The sequence below is a fragment of the Akebia trifoliata genome, chromosome 8 (genome assembly GCF_017979445.1).
Source record: "Akebia trifoliata isolate Shusen 1 chromosome 8, ASM1797944v1, whole genome shotgun sequence".
Classification (NCBI taxonomy): Eukaryota; Viridiplantae; Streptophyta; class Magnoliopsida; order Ranunculales; family Lardizabalaceae; genus Akebia; species Akebia trifoliata.
The window spans coordinates 50,197,190-50,215,955 of record NC_141382.1 but is presented as its reverse complement, the minus strand read 5'-3'; the positions used below and the strand labels follow the sequence as shown (position 1 = coordinate 50,215,955).

The 18,766-nt window shown below is 34.4% G+C and overlaps 2 protein-coding genes across 3 annotated transcripts; both read left to right on the top strand.

The window, feature by feature from the left end:
* Positions 1-5,192: 5,192 nt before the first annotated feature.
* On the top strand, positions 5,193-11,468 carry LOC147397551 (methyltransferase). Of its 2 annotated transcripts, XM_086449305.1 has the most exons (7): positions 5,193-5,462; positions 5,775-5,917; positions 6,614-6,680; positions 8,171-8,248; positions 9,168-9,313; positions 10,437-10,513; positions 11,115-11,468. In XM_086449305.1, exons 1-6 carry the CDS (start codon positions 5,376-5,378, stop codon positions 10,474-10,476), a joined length of 561 nt encoding a protein of 186 aa, XP_086305431.1. In that variant the 5' UTR covers positions 5,193-5,375; the 3' UTR covers positions 10,477-10,513; positions 11,115-11,468. The 2 variants fall into 2 exon arrangements, with proteins under 2 accessions (XP_086305431.1, XP_086305432.1); XM_086449306.1 differs by lacking the exon at positions 8,171-8,248.
* A 1,222-nt stretch (positions 11,469-12,690) lies between these two features.
* Positions 12,691-17,985, top strand: LOC147397550 (2-isopropylmalate synthase). Its single transcript, XM_086449304.1, has 7 exons — positions 12,691-12,849; positions 12,941-13,084; positions 13,795-13,870; positions 14,008-14,550; positions 15,065-16,291; positions 16,398-16,468; positions 17,430-17,985. Exons 2-7 carry the CDS (start codon positions 12,993-12,995, stop codon positions 17,773-17,775), a joined length of 2,355 nt encoding a protein of 784 aa, XP_086305430.1. The 5' UTR covers positions 12,691-12,849; positions 12,941-12,992; the 3' UTR covers positions 17,776-17,985.
* The last annotated feature ends 781 nt before the right edge of the window (positions 17,986-18,766 follow it).

Genomic DNA, 18,766 nt, shown 5'->3' with positions numbered 1-18,766 from the left:
TCCCACCCATATGGGTAGGAAAATGAAATCCACCCATATTTTCCATCCTCAATTCTTCCCTACCACCATCACTATCACCACCACCACCACCATTACACTAACCTCGCTGTCGTCACCATCGCCGTTGCCGTCGGTTCCGCCTCCGACCACCTTCTTTCTCTCTCTTCTTCTTTTTCTTTTTCATCCCTTACCTCCTCCGCCACCACCACCACCACGTTCTCCCCCCATCTTCCTCACTTACCTCCGTCGCTGCCATGGTCGCCGTCATCGTCGCCGCCACCGTTATCGCCTCCGCCATCACCGCCGCCATTGCCACCACCGTCACCGTCGTATTCGTCGCCATTGCCGCCACCGTCGCCGTTGTCGTCGCCGCCACCTTCATCGCCACATCCTCCCCCCTCCCTCTTCCTCGTCATCTTCTTCTTCCTCTCCCCCTCCTCTCATCTTCTTCCTCATTCTCTTCTTCTTCTTTTTTCTCATATTTTTCCATGATTTTATCCAAGTGAAATCAAACAATGGAATTTGATTTTCCAACCCTACCTATTTTCCACAACCAATTTTCCATGGATTTCAAATTCCATGGAAAGTGACTTTCCATGCAATCAAACATACCCTTAGATTATTTACATAGATGTCTAATGACTATCAAACTTATTACAATTTGATTGATTTACCTTTATGTCCTCATGTTGAATATAGAAGCTTGTTTATAATTTTGTATGCTCTTTATATCTTCAAATGTCTACCTACTAATGCTGAGGCCATGGTTTTAAAACTCGTTTTGACGTCTGGTCTCGTCCATGAACGAGATCAAATCGTCTCAGACGAGATTTTAAAAAATGTCTTAGAATTAGAGCAAATCATGTCTTTGAGACAACTTGTTAACTCGTCTCATTGGTGGACATCTCAGTCTCGGACAAGATTTAAAATCATGATTGAGGCTACTTGCAAAACATTTTGAGGATTCTTAAGGTTGCTTCAAACTTCCACCTCCAACAAGGAGCTAGTTTTCATCAGACCTAAAAATCCGAAACTAATTTAGGGTCTTGATATCCAACTCATTCAGAGTTTATAATTTGTCGAATCAACTCAAAATTTGATTGAGTCAACTTGTTTCGAATGCATTTTGAGCTGACTCAACTGTAACACTCAATGGAACCAACCCCAAAAAAACAATTGACAATTTGTCGAATTAATTGAGTGAGTTGAGTCAAAAGTTGTTAAGCTATAGATCAATATTTTTGTGGAACGAAAAAAGGAAAAAAAATAATTTACTTTTACATAAGTAATACTTATTTTTAAATTTAATGTATATTTATTGATTCATTCAATTCAAGTTAACTCGCAAGTTCTCAACTTGACTCAATCGCCACGAATCAAGTCAAGTTCTATTATGGTTGAAATAAGTAGTAGGTATGGGAAAATTAATATGGGACCATCTATTGAAAATGGTGTCCCTTGGCATGTTACCGGGCACATGAGGTCAACCGTACCCTTTGTTGATGGATACATGGTTTTCTTTTAGATGGGGCAGATCCATAAATTCATGAAGGTCAGCCGTACTCTTCCTAGTTGATAAATATATAATTTTTAAGAAATCCATTTAACAAATCATGGGGTAGGGACCGGGACTTAAAATGGTGGGATTTTATTCAAAATCTGAATGCACTGAATTCGAATTTAGTCGGTTTGGTCCCATCAAGTATATCTAAATTACAATATGATTTTGATATGAATTGATGTCTTCGAGTCGGATTCGGGTCGAATTTGATTTCATTTTTATATTCGTCAAGATCTGAATGATGTATTATTTTGGAAGTTCTATTTATATATTTTTTAAGTTATTTTTCATCAATTAATAATATTTTGGTGTAATGGTTAAAACCTCTTTTCAAAATGTAGAGGTTTTGAGTTCTTGTCACTATTTAATCATATTTTAACAAATTTATTTGAAATAATTTTGAATGGTTTGATATTATCCGATCCGAACCAATTAATTTGATCGGAACTGGATATGGATTTGATGAAAGTAAAATGATTTGGATATGGTTTTAACTATTAGGAATCAAGATGGATTCAGATATGGATATGAATCTGAATAAAAAATTCGAATATGGATATAAACATACTCATATCCAAACCGTATCCGCGATCGATTTTAAGCTCTAGTAGGAACATCCTTCTAAATGCATCCCTTTCCTTTTTCGGCAGCTAAGAGTGGGACTAATCCCACAGTCACACACACCCTAGAGGGTGGCCCCAAGAAATTTATAACTTTGTGGGGTTCAAACACTTGACGTAACTTATCAATATTGACCTTGCCACTAGGCCAACCCCTTGGGATTAAATGCATTCTTTTCTTTGTTATTATGAGAAAAGGTGGAATTCAAATGGCTATTCAAATCATTGAGATCGACCATTCAAATTGTCAATCTTGACAATTTGAATTGTTGATCTCAATGATTTGTGTTCAAACATTTATTAATTCATCCAATTCAAGTAGATTGACAATTTGAATGGTTAATCTCAATGATTTGTGTTCAAACATTTATCGATTCATCCAATTCAAGTTGACTCGCAAGTCCTATTGTCGGATCAAATTTTGCAACTGCCACCCCCTAATTTATATGTAAATAAAAAAGAATTAACACACATCTTGGGGTGGTGTTAACAAGAGTCGATGTGATAATATAAGCTATTTTTATTTAACCTCTCCACATTTTGGTGTATTTGAGATACAAATCCATATCATATGCATCCAGGGTGGAAGATTGAAATCGGAGCTCTTATGGGAATGGATTCTCTATAATACATTTTCCTACAGTTCCCTGTAGTGCTCTAACAATGGTGGAGATATCATGCACAAAAATACAATCTAACACAGCAACCATGTTTTGATCATGACTTGGATTAGATTTGACCAAAAAAAAAATTTAAAAATTTAAAATAAAAAACACATCTTCTTCAACCTGATAAAGTGGGTTTCAAATAAACGATCATTGTAGCTCGAAAATTTCATGAATGAATTTTGGTCTATGTATTACGTGACACTCTATCATCAGTCCAACCAAACTTTAGGGAATTGCAAGAAATAGGTACCACAGAGGATCTGTTCCCCTCTTCTCACACCTAAACACATGCCATGTAAGTCACAATCCAAGGACTTAATGCCTAAAATCTCTCTTTTTCAAAATTTTCTTGGATTATTGCTTATGTGGCATGTGTTGAGGTTGGGGGGCGGGGCAGGGCAGGGCAGGGCAGGGGAGGGGGGGGGGGGGGGGTTCGTTCAATCCTCCACCTTGGGTGCATATGATCCAGACTCTTTGAGATACCCATGTGTTTTTCAAACGAATGACATGCCCCCTTTGCTTCCACCCACCCCAACCCTAAATATCTTAGTGATTAAGACCTGTCTATATTTTATTTTGGTGAATATTTGAGATATTGCCTGTTTTCCAATTTGACAACACGCTTCCTCCTTCATTGCACCCCTTACTTACGTTTTGGTGAATATTTGAGATATCCCTTACCTTTTAAATTAGTGACATACTCCCCCTCCTCTCAATTTTTTTTTTTTTTTTTTTTTTTTGATGATTTGGAGTTTGGACACTACTCAACATTTCCGTAAATATTTGAGACATCCTTACATTTTTTTTACTTATGAAATGTCCTCTTTAACCTCGTTCTTCTTTTCTAAACCAACAAAAACTAATGTAAGTACCATCATTTTCAATTTATAATAATAATAAAAAAATTCTTAATTTTTTATTATTATCTAAAATCAATTTATTTTCAAACTCCTCAACCTCTATAATAAATTAATTTTAATCTATTTAATCTCATATTCAATACGTCATTTTTAACTTTGTCTTAATTCATTGTACAAAATCTTTAAAAAAATTATCCAAAAGTCTCATCATCTTCTACTTCAAAAGTATGATCATGTTCTTTAAGTTTAAATGTTAAGTGGACTAATCTTAAGGTTGAAGACTATACTCAGAGATTTTACTTAAGAGATTAAAGATGATTGATTTTGGGAAGAGAAATCAAAAGGATTTTTTATTTTGTAATAAACATGAGGATATTTAGGTCATTTTGATTTAGTCCATTAGAGAGGAACAAGGTCAAGGGGGCATTGGGCTTTTGATGAATATTTGAATATCCTATTTAAAGGTTAAACTGATGACATTGTCCCCCGCCCCCTTGACTTAGGTTTTATCTTATAGATTAACAAGAAATAACCTAAATGCCCTTTCTCTAGCGAAAAACCATTGAATTTTCCTCCTCAAAACTCTGCATATTCAAACTCTTCAACTTAACACCCCCAACCATAACCCTCTACAAAAGAATTGATTCTCTCTCGTTTGGTGCACAACGGTCCTTAAAGCCAATCTTTCTAATTTTATTTTAATCGAACAAAACCTAAATTCTTTAATTTTATCTTCTCTTAGCATTCATTTTTATTTATAGATCCTATAATGTAATGAAGTAAAGTATACATGCATCCTTTTCTCTTATAAAAAGATTATTATAAGAGAGGATGGTCGAAATCAACCATTTTGGATGAGAATAATATAGAATCAGCCATTTAAATTATAAAAATCAATGTTCGTAAAGAGATTTATCTCAACAATTGGTTGTTATAGGTCAAGACCACTTTAATTTTATAGAGTCTAAGAGGACAACACTTGAACGATCGACCTTTCCAAAAATCAAGATGGACAATTAAACAAATGAGCTTGAAAAATAAGAGAGCTGCTATTGGCAACCCAACCTTTACTTATTACATTCTAATTAAAAATAAATTTATAAAAGAATGATTTAGAATAAGTAAAAGTTGGGGTGCTAATAGAAGTTCTCTCAATTTGATTTTTTTTGATAAGATACACAACATTTTTAGGTTTAAGATTTTATAAAGCCCACTCATAACTGTAAACAGCTATTGAAATTATTTAAATAATGTTGAGATTATAATAGAAAAATTATTTTTGTTGAATTTTAATTTTAAATTTAGGAGTTATATGGAAGTTTAGTAGCCGTACATTTTCAAAATCTTAGATCAAAGTGAAAGAAAAAAAAAATCATTTTGTGTTTTTTATATTATTATTATTAATTTTTTCATAAAATCTAGATGGATGTGTTGTTGATTGGTGAGCAAAGCATTCCTTAGAAGGGTTTAAAATCTTTATAAGGAAATTATTTTTTAAAATATATTATTGCCCCTCAAAAGTAGGGGTATTTAGAAAAAAGTCCCTCTTCCTTAAAGGTCCATCTAGTAATTTTCCCAAAAACCTACCGTACGTGCATACTGCGCACCAATACAACAGCACCAGGAAACTTGAAGAGTCTCTCTCTCTATCTCACATACACATAAAATGGCGATTGCCTTAAACGCAAGTCTTTCTTACAAGAACACATCTCCTTCGCCAGGTAGAAGATGTAAATACTCGGGTCAATCAGTGGTAAATTCCTCCAATTTTCGCACTTATTTTAATCAATTTTTTTATTTTTTATTTTTATAATTTATCTACTGGACTGGATTTGCTCGAAATTTGAAACTCACCCTCTAATCAACGAGAGTTGGGTCAATTGATTTCCGACTCCTATGATTTTTCAGAAATTTGTTAGAGTTTAGACCATTTGACTCGTTACATTGAGTGAGTCAGACGGGACCGAGTCCAATCGACTCGACTCAGTTAACGACAGGTGTCCCTTTTATAAACCTTGAATCACTAATTTGATTTTTCCCATTGTGTTGAAAATTGAAATGGCAGAGAGCACTTCCCATACGTATATTAACAGTAGGGAGAAAGAGATCAAGTGGTGTCCAACTCTTGGTCCAAGAGTACAAAGAGAAGCTCAAATACTATTGCAGTGTGGATGACATTCAAATCCGATCCAATCCTAAAAATACTGGGTGCGTCCTTTCGCTCGTCTTGAAAAATTGTTACAATTTTGTATTGTGCACCTAAGTGACCCTCACTGGGGTATTTGTTGTACATCATGCCCATATTAGAAATTAACGACGTGCCATGTCCACAATATATGTACGTAAAATAATTATTGTATAATTTTCATATGAATTATTGGGTATCACTGACATATCTTTACAGTTTACTTTAGAAGTTGAGAGCAGTGTTGTCAAATGCGGTCGCATATGCTACAGTCACATACCCCAAATTATGCTATCTGTCAATATGCGATGACATATATTTGTGTGCGATGGCATATTTTTTTACCTGTTTTTTTTCAATTTTTTTTAATTGCAACATATGCCATCGCATATGCGATGTGCGAAATCACATATGTGAACCGCGCGTGCTGGTTGCACAACAGTGGTTGAGAGAGATATTTTTAATTAATGTCAATTATACAATGTAAAGTTTAGATAAGCTTGTATACATCATAAGTTTATAACTAAATAAACTGAATCTAAATAATAACTGAAGACTTAACAGAAAGAAAAAGGTTTCGACAAATTATTTACATGCAAGTTAGGATTTATTTAAAGAAATATGCCAGCTTGTTTCCAACATGATTTGTTTTCAGAAATAGTTGTTATTTTTTTTTTCTTCTTAAATTTCATCTTTTAACTTTTTGACATATCAAGCAGCAATGTGAAGGCTCAGATTGAAGGGGAAGATATGGTTGTAATGCAGCACATCAGGTCTGGAGATTGGGTATTACCTTAAACTCAATTAATTTTCAATTTCATCATTTTTATTTCATGCTAGTTTTGTAATATAACATTCCAATCTTCTCCAAAAATTTTCAAGACCTTTAATTGATGAGTCGTGATTTTTTGAAGCCCCCTTTGACATACGCTCCCTGACATGGCATGAGCTAGGACAATAGATCTTTTTCTACACATCCCCATAAATATTGCAGTTATGCATCCCCAGGAAAAAGATCCTTGGTTCTAGCCCGTGCCACGTCAGGGGGCGTATGTCAGAGGGGGGTGTCAGAAAATCATAATTCTTAATTGATTCGTAGTTGATTCTGCCTTACTTTGTTCTTACATTTCTATTTGTCTAGAGATGTTCTTTAACATTCTTTTACTTATGTTTGTTGCTAGTTTTACAATATGATATCTCCCAAATCCCAATGTTACCATAAATCTTCATGGGCACGTTGGCATGTCTGTTTTTTTACAAGCGGCATGTTTGGTTTTCCAAGCATACTCCAATTATGGAACACCCATTCGCGACATTTTTCTTGTTATATTGGTGTTTGGTCTTCATCCCTTCATCCCACGTTCTGTTATTTGAAGACCACCCCCTCCCCCCTCCCTTTTAAATCCTCTTAACAACTTTATATCTCAAAGTCTGTTTCTACTTCTTTCCAGGACTGATAATTTACATTAATCCACATATAAAAAGTTAATGAAAACAATGAGTTTTACTTTTTCCTCGACTACGAGAATTTTACATTAATCCATATATAGAAAAGTAAATAGTCACCTGTAGGCAGTTTTCTTTCCGATAGTCCAAGAATGTGCTTATGTATCTATTGAGCCAAAATTCAGTATATATGCTTATTATTGTAGTCACTGCTGGCACCAATGAGCTTTGGTGCAAGTTGAAGGCTTTGAGAAGTGATAGGGAGGGCAACATAAAGTGGGTTGCAGTAGTAACAAACATCTAAAGTCATGGCTCACAAGCCTTGACAAAAGATATAGCTCTAGGCAGAGTTGATTGGCAAAAAAGAATTCACATGGCTTACCCCAATATTTGGTTAAAGCGTAGTCGTCTAGATGATGATAGTGAATGCTTCACTGTTGAGGTCTCTTAAAACTATTCTGTACATTTATCAAGAACCAGACATCTGACTAATGCCCTATTATGTCCTTCAGGGGATCAGTAATTCTTAAATTATCATTGACACCTAAGGGTACTATGGGACCTGTATTCTTATTGGTTCTTTACAGTTTACACACATCGTTTTACAGTTTTATAATGTAATTCATTTACTTGTTTGTGGAATTTTGTTGACAATCTCTGTTTATGTTTATTGTAACACTGAACTATATGCAACTTGACTAATTCAGATATTCGAAGATAGTCTGTCATTCATTACCTCTGTATGTGTAATTGAGGGTTGCATCTCATGGGTCGTTGCAAGCTTTACTGCTTGAGCTTTTTATATGCATTTTGCAATTTTTGATTTGTAGGTTGTGGTTTTAGATGAGCATGGCCTAGACATCGGGTCTGAGCAAATGGCTGAGTTGGTTGGTGATGCTGGGAACACAGTATGCACTTAACCTCAACTTGCATGATCTTTCAAAAAAGATGTATATATGCTTAGTGATGAATAGACCTATCTTTTAATTATGCTTTATAGTTAAAACAGGAAATGAGGTCTGTCATTTGCATGATCTCTCATTGAATCAGTTATTGCAAATTGCTTTAAATTACTTAAGTGTCATTCAAACTTCGAACACACCCATAAATACATTCGGTTCTATTTTCCTCCTACTTTCCATGACTTTGAATGCTGCCGAAATTGTGCATAGTAATTCGTGTCATCTGCAAAAGGACCTTAAAACATCAATTACACTAAGTTGGCAAAAAGTTGACATTTTTTCAGCAACTTGTATAATCTCAGTGCATTCAGTGCCACCCACACTTGTGCCATCCAAACAGGGCCTTAATAGCCTTTGTTTTGTCTATTTAATCGTGGAGATTTTTTTTCTCAACGATCAGTTACTGCCTAAATGTTGTCTACTCCAATTCTCCTTCATTATCACCATCATCCAGGTTCTGTCCCAATTATTTGGAACCAACTTCAACCTTCAACTGAAAGGTCTGAAGTTCGAGTGATGGTATCATATTCATCAGCAATACAAGTCCTCTTCAAAAGCTCAACTTCGGTGAAGTTAAATATGGTATGAAGTAGTTACTGTCAACAATGGTATATCCGGATTTATTTGACTTACATGTAATGATTTAGGATCCACCATTCAATGGGCCCCAACAAGGAGATTTCTTGGATAAGACAGCTGCCTCGTTAATTATATAACCATCGATATCCTGGATATCTTAGTAGATTTTTTGACAATAAAAAACAATGCTACATACCTGATAACTTATATTGACAGTTTTTGGAGTTGTCTATTATTTGACGATTCATGTGTGAATGGATGTTATAATTATTTGTATTTCTTGTAGGGATCATCAACATTATCATTTTGCATTGGTGGACCTTATGGTCATGGGCGACAATTGCGTGAACGTGCTAATGTAACCATTAAGTTGTCTTCTATGGTTCTAAATCATCAAATTGCTTTAGTAGTGCTACTGGAACAACTTTATAGGTAAACATACTTTTAATTTGCATTCCTATTTCATTCTAGTTTTATTTTTGCATTTTTTTTTTTACTTGTTGAAATTTAGATTAACATGTCATAGATTTAGACCTGAGCACATGCTCATAATTCTCAGAAATAGTCGGATAATTTATTAAAGATCATAGTGCACTAAGAATATCAAATAGATGAAGAGGAATATTCATGCCAAAGAATACATCTCCCTTTCCTCTCAGTGTACAATGCATTCATTGAGTGTTGTTTCAAACCCATCATCGGTGGGTCTCACCGAGGGGTCTTATGGTAATAGGGAGAACTTCCTCCATTCTTCCTTTTATCCTGATATGGGTTTTCCTCTAAGATTAAACAACTGATGCATAGTGAACCTTCTATTGACATTAAGCCAAACATGGAGTTCAAGCTGATTATTAGGTTAGGAGTCTAATTATTTAAGTGAGCTGAGCTGAGGCTACCTATACCTACCCCTCTGATTGATCCTGGCCTTGAGCTCGAGTTCGACTTTGCTTGATCTAAAATGCTTGCATGACTGGAACATATCTAGGTTATAAAGTTGGAAATTTCAAGTGTATTTATTGGTTTATTCAGTGAGATCTAGGCTTCCCATTACGTGCTCGAAAGGAACAGTCGAGTGAAGGGTTCGTCTTGATTTGATGGTCTCACCTTGGAGATCTATTATGGATGAACAAATCCCGTCTTTCATTCAATTCTGTCTCATATCATGTTTATGTTAATCCAAGTATGTTATCAGCTCTCACTACCTCTACCCACGTTCTTTCTGGTTTTCTTCTCGTTCTTTTAGAACCTTCAACTTGTATGTTCCTTCTAACTAGACAATTAGTGGTCTTATCGCACATGACTAAACCATCTATATTGACTTCCCCTTAGTTTATTACCAATTAGGGCTACTAAATGTTCACAATGCGGTCCATCATTGGTATTGGTATTGGTATTGAGTGGCTTAACTGTAGTAATCACAAAATATGAAACCTATTCAGGTCTAGACATCAAGGTGATTGCCAAACGTGCGACAAAAGTAATCTGTAAACACGACATACACATACTCAAGCTTTAATAAGTTGATTAATGGGTGCTTTTGTTTCGATGTTTTCAGAGCATGGACAATTCTTAAAGGGCAGAAATATCATCATTAGTACTCACTTTGTTCTCACAGTGAAGACATGTAAACAGGTATTACTCCAAATAATTTATTATGTGTGCATGTTTATATATTGAGTCATGCTGGAGTGACCTCAAGATTGGACCTCATATCGCACATCTTGACGTGAAAGCGGATAGGAACCATAGATGCTTTTTCACTCGTATCTCAAGGAAAAGCATCTATGGTTCCCATACACTTTCACGTCAGGGTGTGTGATGCGAGGTCCAATCTTGAGGCCACTTCAAGATTATTCTTATATATTATGTGTTCTTCTTAGAACATTTGCACCTCATCCTTTTAATATAAAGAATTCGAGTTTTTGAAGTTTTTACCATGTTGGAGACATGTCAACGCTCTTATTAAAAAAAATCTTAATTCCCCTATCATATTTCTTTTCAGCTATTGTATTTTGAATTGTTTATATAAATTCGGTTTATCAGCTAATCCAAATGCATCGTTATTTTTCACTATACCAAATGAACTTTACAGGTTTATTGGTTTAGTGTGTCCAACATTTTGTATTGCATTTAACATAGGATGTACTTTGATGTGCAATATCTTGTTTACTGAAATGTTTCTTGCATATAAGATCAACTTTGCTTAGCAATGTACATCACGTGTTTTTTGCAGGTTCAAGATTCATGGATTTTACAATGCAACTCAATGATGCAACCCAAAACTACTACGTCTTTCAAAGGAAGAATTCAAGAATCAAAATAAGGGCAGAGAATGGGTCGAGCGTCGAAGTTCAACGATCAATTGTAATTGAAATCTGTAAGAGAGGATGCTAATGCAGAATTTTTAGAGGCTGTAGATTTCCGCTCAACCATTCGATTAGGATTCTCTCAGTTGCTTTAGAAAGTTTGTATGGAAAAAAAAGGTCTTGTGTTCGGCTTTTACCAAAAAGTGAAAACAAGAAAAAATTTAGTTGATTCTTTGTGATGATCTCTTTGCCATTATTACTAAAAATCAATCATAGACTTATATTGTTTTGGGTACTTCGCATATGAGTTTAAAAAAAAACTTGTGTAATTATCAGATATCAATATACTTGGGACCTTCGCATTTGCTCTTATGATTATTATTATTATTATTTGAGTTAAATTAATACTCGACTGATTATATAAATTTAGGAAATAAATATAATTTTATTCTTTAGAATGTTATGAATATTTTTTTTAAGTATTTGGAAAATACAATATATTGGCAAGTTAACGGAACATACTATGAAATCATCTTATTTAGGGGAAGGTACACATTCAAAACTGAATACAAAGTCAATAAAAAAAAGACATTTATGATAAATAGATTTTATTTTCTTCGAATAGTTAGAAGGCTACAAATATTAGAATTGATAAATACATTTTTTGTAGTATAAAAAGTAAAAACACCTTCCTTAGTAAGATTTTAAATCTTAAGAAGGTTTGTGTTTGCTCAAATGGATTACCACACATTGGAAACATGCAAAAACTCGGAACTAGAAAGAAAAAAGAATTGGGCTTGATCCAATGTTTTAAAAATGGCTAATTGCCAAATTTCTTTTTGAGTAGAAGGGTATCTGGGCCAGTTTGCGCGCACCAACTATTCCCTCCTCCCTGAGCAAGGCTTGCGAAATATGATTTTAATCATGCGGTCCGTGGCCACTAATATTAGTAACCGGTGGGAATCGAACTTGAGACCATAGGGGGAGCACACCCCTTGATCCCGAAGTGCCAAATTTCCTCTGAATTCCCATATTTAAAATTAAAATTTATTAGTAAAAAATATGTATATATTTTTTTTTTACAACACTAAAACATCAGAACATGTTTTTGGATGCCACAAGATGAGCTCGAGGACCCTTTGAAATCTTACTAAGTTAGAAAGGTTAGTCACTCTATTTTACATTTGTTTTGGTAATAAATATTTTGGATGCAAAGAGTTAGGGTATGTTTGCTACCACTTTTGAGGTTTGGAACTAGTTTCTCTTTTTTGATTTTTGGTTCAAAACTTTTGAATTCATTCAACGCCCTCTATTGTTGCTTCAAAACTTTTGAATTTTGATTCTGAAGTATGGAATCTGAAAGATTAATGCTGGAGTAACCTCAATGGGGGACATCTTGACATAGTGACGTGCATGCCCGTAGATCCATTTTCTCCGAGATACGAGTAAAGGTGGACCACCTCCATTCACTTCAGAGGTGTTCCCAAAGACACTTAAAATCGGCAGGTGTAGCTATTGAAAAGACAAATTTGCCCACCTAAGGTGAGACGGTGCGCTTAGAGATTTAAATTTCGCACTCAAGTGTCTCTTTGGCGCCAACTTTGTTAAGGTTTTCTCTCTTCTTCCTCTCCCCTTACGTACTCATCGAGTTCAATTAATCAGGTATGTTAGAAACAACAATTTCGTACTCTCCTCCAAATTGTCATCTTCTTTCATCGAAACTGTTCTTGATATGTGCTCCATGAAAAATTAGGGCAATTTCTATCTGTCCAATAGATGCAAAATTGAACACATTTGCTTCAGTAATGGCGGATGATCCTGTCGATCTGGAAATAAACGATAAATTGAAGGAAATGAAATCGGATCCTTTGAGATTTGACCAAATCTGCGATCAAAGGTATTTTTCTGCTCACTGGTTATGAATTCATGTAGTTCTTACAACTATTATTAATCATTAATGTAGTTTTTGGATAAAAGTTGATATAATATCCATGAATAATCGAGATAAATACCTAATTACACTATTATCCAACTAAATGCAACATAGTAATTCAGTATAATTAGAAAAGTATGCTTTGTTTAGATTGGTTTTCAAACTAGTTTTTTGTCCAGTTTAGTTGGCTATTTCAAATCGGTTTAAATTAAATATAAATATATGTATTTTTTGTTTTTTTGATAAATATTATTTTATTTATGTTATAATCTCAATTTAATAGAGGCTTTATTTAAAAAAAAAAAAAATCCCATTTTAAATGGATAGCAAGAATTGAGATTCTTGAAAAGAAAAAGAAAAACAACCCTTGGCCTCGTATGAGATTTAAGAGAATTGGGTCTGGTTGACTCGGTTCAGTAGTCAAAAATTGATCGAGATGATTTGGATCTTGGTCTCGTCTGAGATTTAAAACCATGTTATCTAGAGCAATCATCGTCATCATATACTAATGCTTAGTCGAACACTTTGTATTCGAGAATATGCTTTAGAAAATGAAGAATGTGCATCACGGCGTTCATTATGTACATAGTACACTGATATTAGCAAATTTTATCACATTTCCTTTCAATGCAATGTGTATATATTATATTTATGTTTCACTTATAACGTTACAGTATAATTCAAAAGGCTGGTTCTACTCTAGCTGTTTTCAGAAGAGTGATGGAAGCTAGTGATACTCTGCATCCTGAGGTATAGAGTTGGATATATCTAAACTACACTCTGATTTCAACCTCAAATATTATCTAAAAAATCACTTTTCTTTCATTATTTGGCATGTTTAGGCAATTCTGACATGTTTGCTGATTTGAAGAATCGGAACTTTTCAGGTTTTGAAGCGACCACTTCTGAAAAATTTGTATGATCTGCTAGTCCACTTGTCCTTGAACCCATCACCACAAAACTCTAATTCCAGAGTTTCAAATTACTTGGACATCGGGAACCATCAATTTGATTTCAATGTAAATTTTACTCAAATTTGCAATCTTGCTAATTTTCTCTTCAATGAACTTTCTAGAAGATTTGAACAGTTAATCTCAGATTTAAGCCCTCCACAAGACTTAACGATGCTGTTAAGATGTTGTTTGGTTATTTTGCACTTGCTAGTGTTTGATCAGAGCCTTCTTTTGGAAAAATGCCTAATTCTCTTTACGATCGTCACCAAGTTGTGTTCTCCGGATCTCATATTGCATATTTCTTGCCGTATGAGAGGAAGTGGAAAAGCTAGCATCAGCTTCAAGAGATCAGTTTCACATGAATGCATATATGCCAGTGATTGTGGAATCATCTCTTGCGTGGAGGAGTGCGATGATTTTAAATTTTCTGTTGAACAATCTGGTTCACCCATTCCTCTTGTGTGTTCGCTTCTTGAGGTAGTTTTGAATGATAGAAAACTTCATTGCTTTACAAATTATGCATCCATTCAATCATGATAGAATATGTCTAGGACATTGGAAGGAAACTATTCTAAACAACATTATAGTTAATGTGTCACAAACGGGGACGTAAGACTCAGCTCTGGATGGGTCCCACATTAGAGGTCCTCTTTTTTTATAAAACCATTCTTATCCTCCTCTAAGATGCTACAGATGGGATGTTAAAGGATGAGTTCCACATCATGTGCACACACACAATACTTCCTGTTGTTTATAGGACATTCTTTCATTGTATTACCCATTGCTTTGATTTTTTTCTCATCTTGATTATTGGTTATTTTCAATGTTTGAAATATTAAAATCTCTAGCAAAGTTCTTTAAATCGTGATTGCCTTATCTGGGCATTTTAAGTTACATCTTTTATCTATGTTTTCTTCACTATCCGAAGAATTTATAGGGTTTTTTTTGTGTGGGTAGTAAGTAGAAACTTATACTTGGCATATCTTTTCAGGTTTTCGTGGATGAGCTTTTGGTACATAGACGATTGAGGGAATATTTTATGATAATTAACACAGTTTATTATACAAACGAGAAGCTATTTATGTGTGACTTCAGTCATGGTGATAGTGATGCCGTGTTGGAGGTGATCTCTGCACATTTTCTTCTATTAGTTTCTGATGAGCAAATTTTTAACAAGTTCCTGAGCACATTGTTCTGGCAACACAATGAAGAAGAGCCAATTCTTGAAATTAGCCCGGTTTCAGCTATGCAATTGCTTGGAACCCCTGTCATATTCTCCATGCCAAAAATATTCCAAGCTTATATAATTTCCATGGTTTCTAAATGCGTTGGCATTGCCATGGCTCCAGACAATCAAAGATTGGATAAGATACTCATGAACTGCTACATATCAGTTTTTGAAAGATCATTCATCTTTTATGATAGGCACATGTCCAGTTTACAATTGGATGAATATCCTCTGGGGGCTCAAAGTAGATCATCTTCTTGTGATGAACCACGTGTACTTGAGGGAGAATTCAATCCATCTTTTGAATCTTGCATTCGTCCGGTCACATATAGCAATATCAATATTCAGATTACCAAGATCACTGCTAATTCCAGGCATCATTTATTCCCCAAAACAAAATCTGACCTAATGGACGCTTCTATTGCATTTATGAAGGAGAATGAACGTATTCTTGACAAGTCACACAGAGATGAGATTTGTTCAATTCTAAGTTGCATTTTATCACGGACTCTTTCTGGCGAAACGGAGGGTATTGGAGACGTATGTCTGCAGGAAATGTATCTTCTTGCTTCTATAATAAAATTAATGAGCGGTTCGTTGCTGCAAACTATTTGGTATTTGCAATGTGGGAATTCGGGTTGCCCAAAAACTTTAAAAGATTACTCCTGCTGTCCGGAATATGATGTTATAATAGGCATTGTTGGTTGTTTTCGCCAATACAGTGTTAGCCATCCAATACAAAAGCTTTTATATGGTGTGGTGGGAACCTACCCTTCAAGGCATAAGGAATCCAAGTTGATGCTCATGCATTTTTGTCGCTTGTTAATGTACAGTTTTGATAGAGGACTTGAATTCCTATGGAAGGGCTGCATATTCATGATTATGACACTGATGAATCTATTTATTTTTGAAGAGGGTAATCTAGATGCATTGAAGCCATTCCTTACAATGGAATGTTCATCTTCTCCGTCTTCAAATAAATTCTCTGAGGTGATTATTTTCTCTTTCAAATTTGATAGTTTTATCCATTTTTGTCTTACCTTAATTTACTTCATGTTATCTGCATATGGGTTTCTAACACAGAGCAATGATGCAGGCTCTGGTTGAGCGCTGTTCCAGCATAGTAATTGCATCAAAATTTCAAAAGATTAGGATGCTCAACTTAAGGTACACATTTCTATGAGTTCCTAACTCAAGATGTTGTCAATTCTGTGCATTTGTTGTTTCTCTGCTACTTGGTCTTGCATTCTACCTACCCACCCCACACACAAAAAAAACAAAAAACAAAAAACAAAAAACAAAAAACAAAAAACAAAAAACAAAAAAGCAGCTCTGGATCCCATTTGATAAGATGCAGATAGACTATTGTTTCAGCAACTAATCATTGCTAATTATTTCTTCGAGCATGCAGACCTGCAATATATTTATTATTAGTTTACATAATTTCAAAAATGTGTTTTTGAAATTAAATGAATGAAAATGTTGTGATCTACAAAGTTCATGGCAGGCATTTACTTGCATGTATTTTTAGATTTTCCTGAAATCAAACATTTTTTGGTATGAAGATTTTGGTGATGTAATATAATCTTGTCACTTCTCATATGGTTATTTTTTATGTCAAATCTGTCTTGGTGCCTATATTTTTATTTTCTTGTAGAAAAATTATTCAACTAGCTAACATAATTCTGGCATGATTTGATTTATGGTCAAAATATGAAGAAAGTGTAGAACTGGGAGAAGTTTATCTGTTTAGTTTCTTTTCCTTAGAGCCGAAAGAACACACAGATAACGGCCCCAGTCAGAAAGAAAGTGCAAGTTGAAGGTTCTAGAAGAGTAAGTGAAAGACCTAAAAGGACTTGGATTGAGTTAGTAAAGAGTGGATATGAAGACACTTGAATGAACATAAGACATGGCTTTATAGACATAATTGAATGGAAAGACATGATTTGTTCAGCCAACCCAAATTTTGGATCACTTAATCAAGGTGGTTCTTTTACTAACAATTATACCTAGATAATATACTATGGGATTTTCATTTGTTAAATTCGCTCCAAGATCCATGGTGCATCAGAGCTAAAATCTACGTTTGTTCACCCTTGTACTATTGACAAGCTTTGCTTTTTTACAGGTCAGACATTGTTGTAAATGACATTGTAGAAACACAAGACAGTCAATCAGAATCCTCAAATTCCATGCTCATCAAGGGTATAGAGGAGTGTGTTCTCAGCATAGAAGATGATGACACCTGCAATGGGGAAACTTTTATCGAACTCAGACAAGGCCATAGAAAGCCACCTGATTTTGATGAATTGGCTGATTTTGTTGTGTGCAAGCGAGGAAAAGATTATTCAAGTTGGTTGAAGGATCGAGAAAAGTATCGCAAGTGGAAATATGAGAAAAGAGCAACTTTGATGCGTGAAAGGAAAAAAAAAAAGGCATGGATGTTTACAGAAGGTACTAACACTAGAAAGTAGAAAGTTTATTTAATTCCTTAATTATTTCGTTTATAAATGTGGTTAAATTTGTTTGTATCTTTTGCAAGTTTTGGTAGCTAAGTTGTACAGACTACAGTGACTGACAATGTAAAGGTTTAAGATATCCTTTGATCCATATTTTTAGAGTTTTTTCAATCTCCAGTGATGGATGCATGAGGTTCTGTATCATTTGGAATTTTTTTTTCCTTGATGATGATTCTATTTTTGTGCATTTAGTCCTAAATCGTCAAAAAATAACTTTTGGTCAAGATTGAAATGGATTTTGGAATTATCTCAAAATGTTTCGGCTGGAACATTCTCGAATTTTCTGCAGATTAAGAGATTGCCTCGAGATGGGATTATCTTTAATGACTGAGAAACGTTGGTCCCAAGCCTAGATACAAGAGGATTGCACTAGTTGACTACTTGGCCGCTACTTGGTATGCTGTAAATCATTTGCAAATGCAAATAATTTTTTTAAAATCAATTTTATTGGTGATTGGTTGTATAATGCAAATGATTTGCATGGATCACCTAAGTTCCTAAGAAATTATTCGATGCCAATTTATGTATATCAAAATTACTAAAATGCCCCTTATCAAGTAAATTAATCAAATTACAAAATACTTATTTCCACCATATGCACATAAATTTACGAAAATACCCCTCCTCCAAGATACATTAAATTGGATATCAAAAATGCAAAAATACCCCTCATTAAATAAACTTTTAAATTATAAAAAAAAAAAAGAATTCACAAATATGTCTCGTGACATTTAATTGAATATGAAAATAACAAAAACATCCCTTGTCAGTTGTCTTGGAAGTATTTTTGTAAATTTATGCATGTTATTGTAACAAATACTAAAGATATTTTTATAAACATGTATGTCACTACACCTTTTGATGAAGATATTTTTGTTTTGTTAGTTCATGTGTTAATGCACAACAATTATTTAAAGTATATTTGTAGTTTGAATAATTTCTTTGA

What these genes read in the sequence shown, in the direction of transcription:
- LOC147397550 (XM_086449304.1), top strand. Translation starts at nt 12,993, where the DNA reads ATGGCGGATGATCCTGTCGATCTGGAAATAAACGATAAATTGAAGGAA. An exon ending in TTGTGTGTTCGCTTCTTGAG is followed by an intron (nt 14,551 to 15,064) that starts GTAGTTTTGAAT and finishes ATATCTTTTCAG; the next exon opens with GTTTTCGTGGATGAGCTTTT. An exon ending in ATTAGGATGCTCAACTTAAG is followed by an intron (nt 16,469 to 17,429) that starts GTACACATTTCT and finishes GCTTTTTTACAG; the next exon opens with GTCAGACATTGTTGTAAATG.
- LOC147397551 (XM_086449305.1), top strand. Translation starts at nt 5,376, where the DNA reads ATGGCGATTGCCTTAAACGCAAGTCTTTCTTACAAGAACACATCTCCT. An exon ending in TCCAATCCTAAAAATACTGG is followed by an intron (nt 5,918 to 6,613) that starts GTGCGTCCTTTC and finishes CATATCAAGCAG; the next exon opens with CAATGTGAAGGCTCAGATTG. An exon ending in TTGGTGATGCTGGGAACACA is followed by an intron (nt 8,249 to 9,167) that starts GTATGCACTTAA and finishes TATTTCTTGTAG; the next exon opens with GGATCATCAACATTATCATT.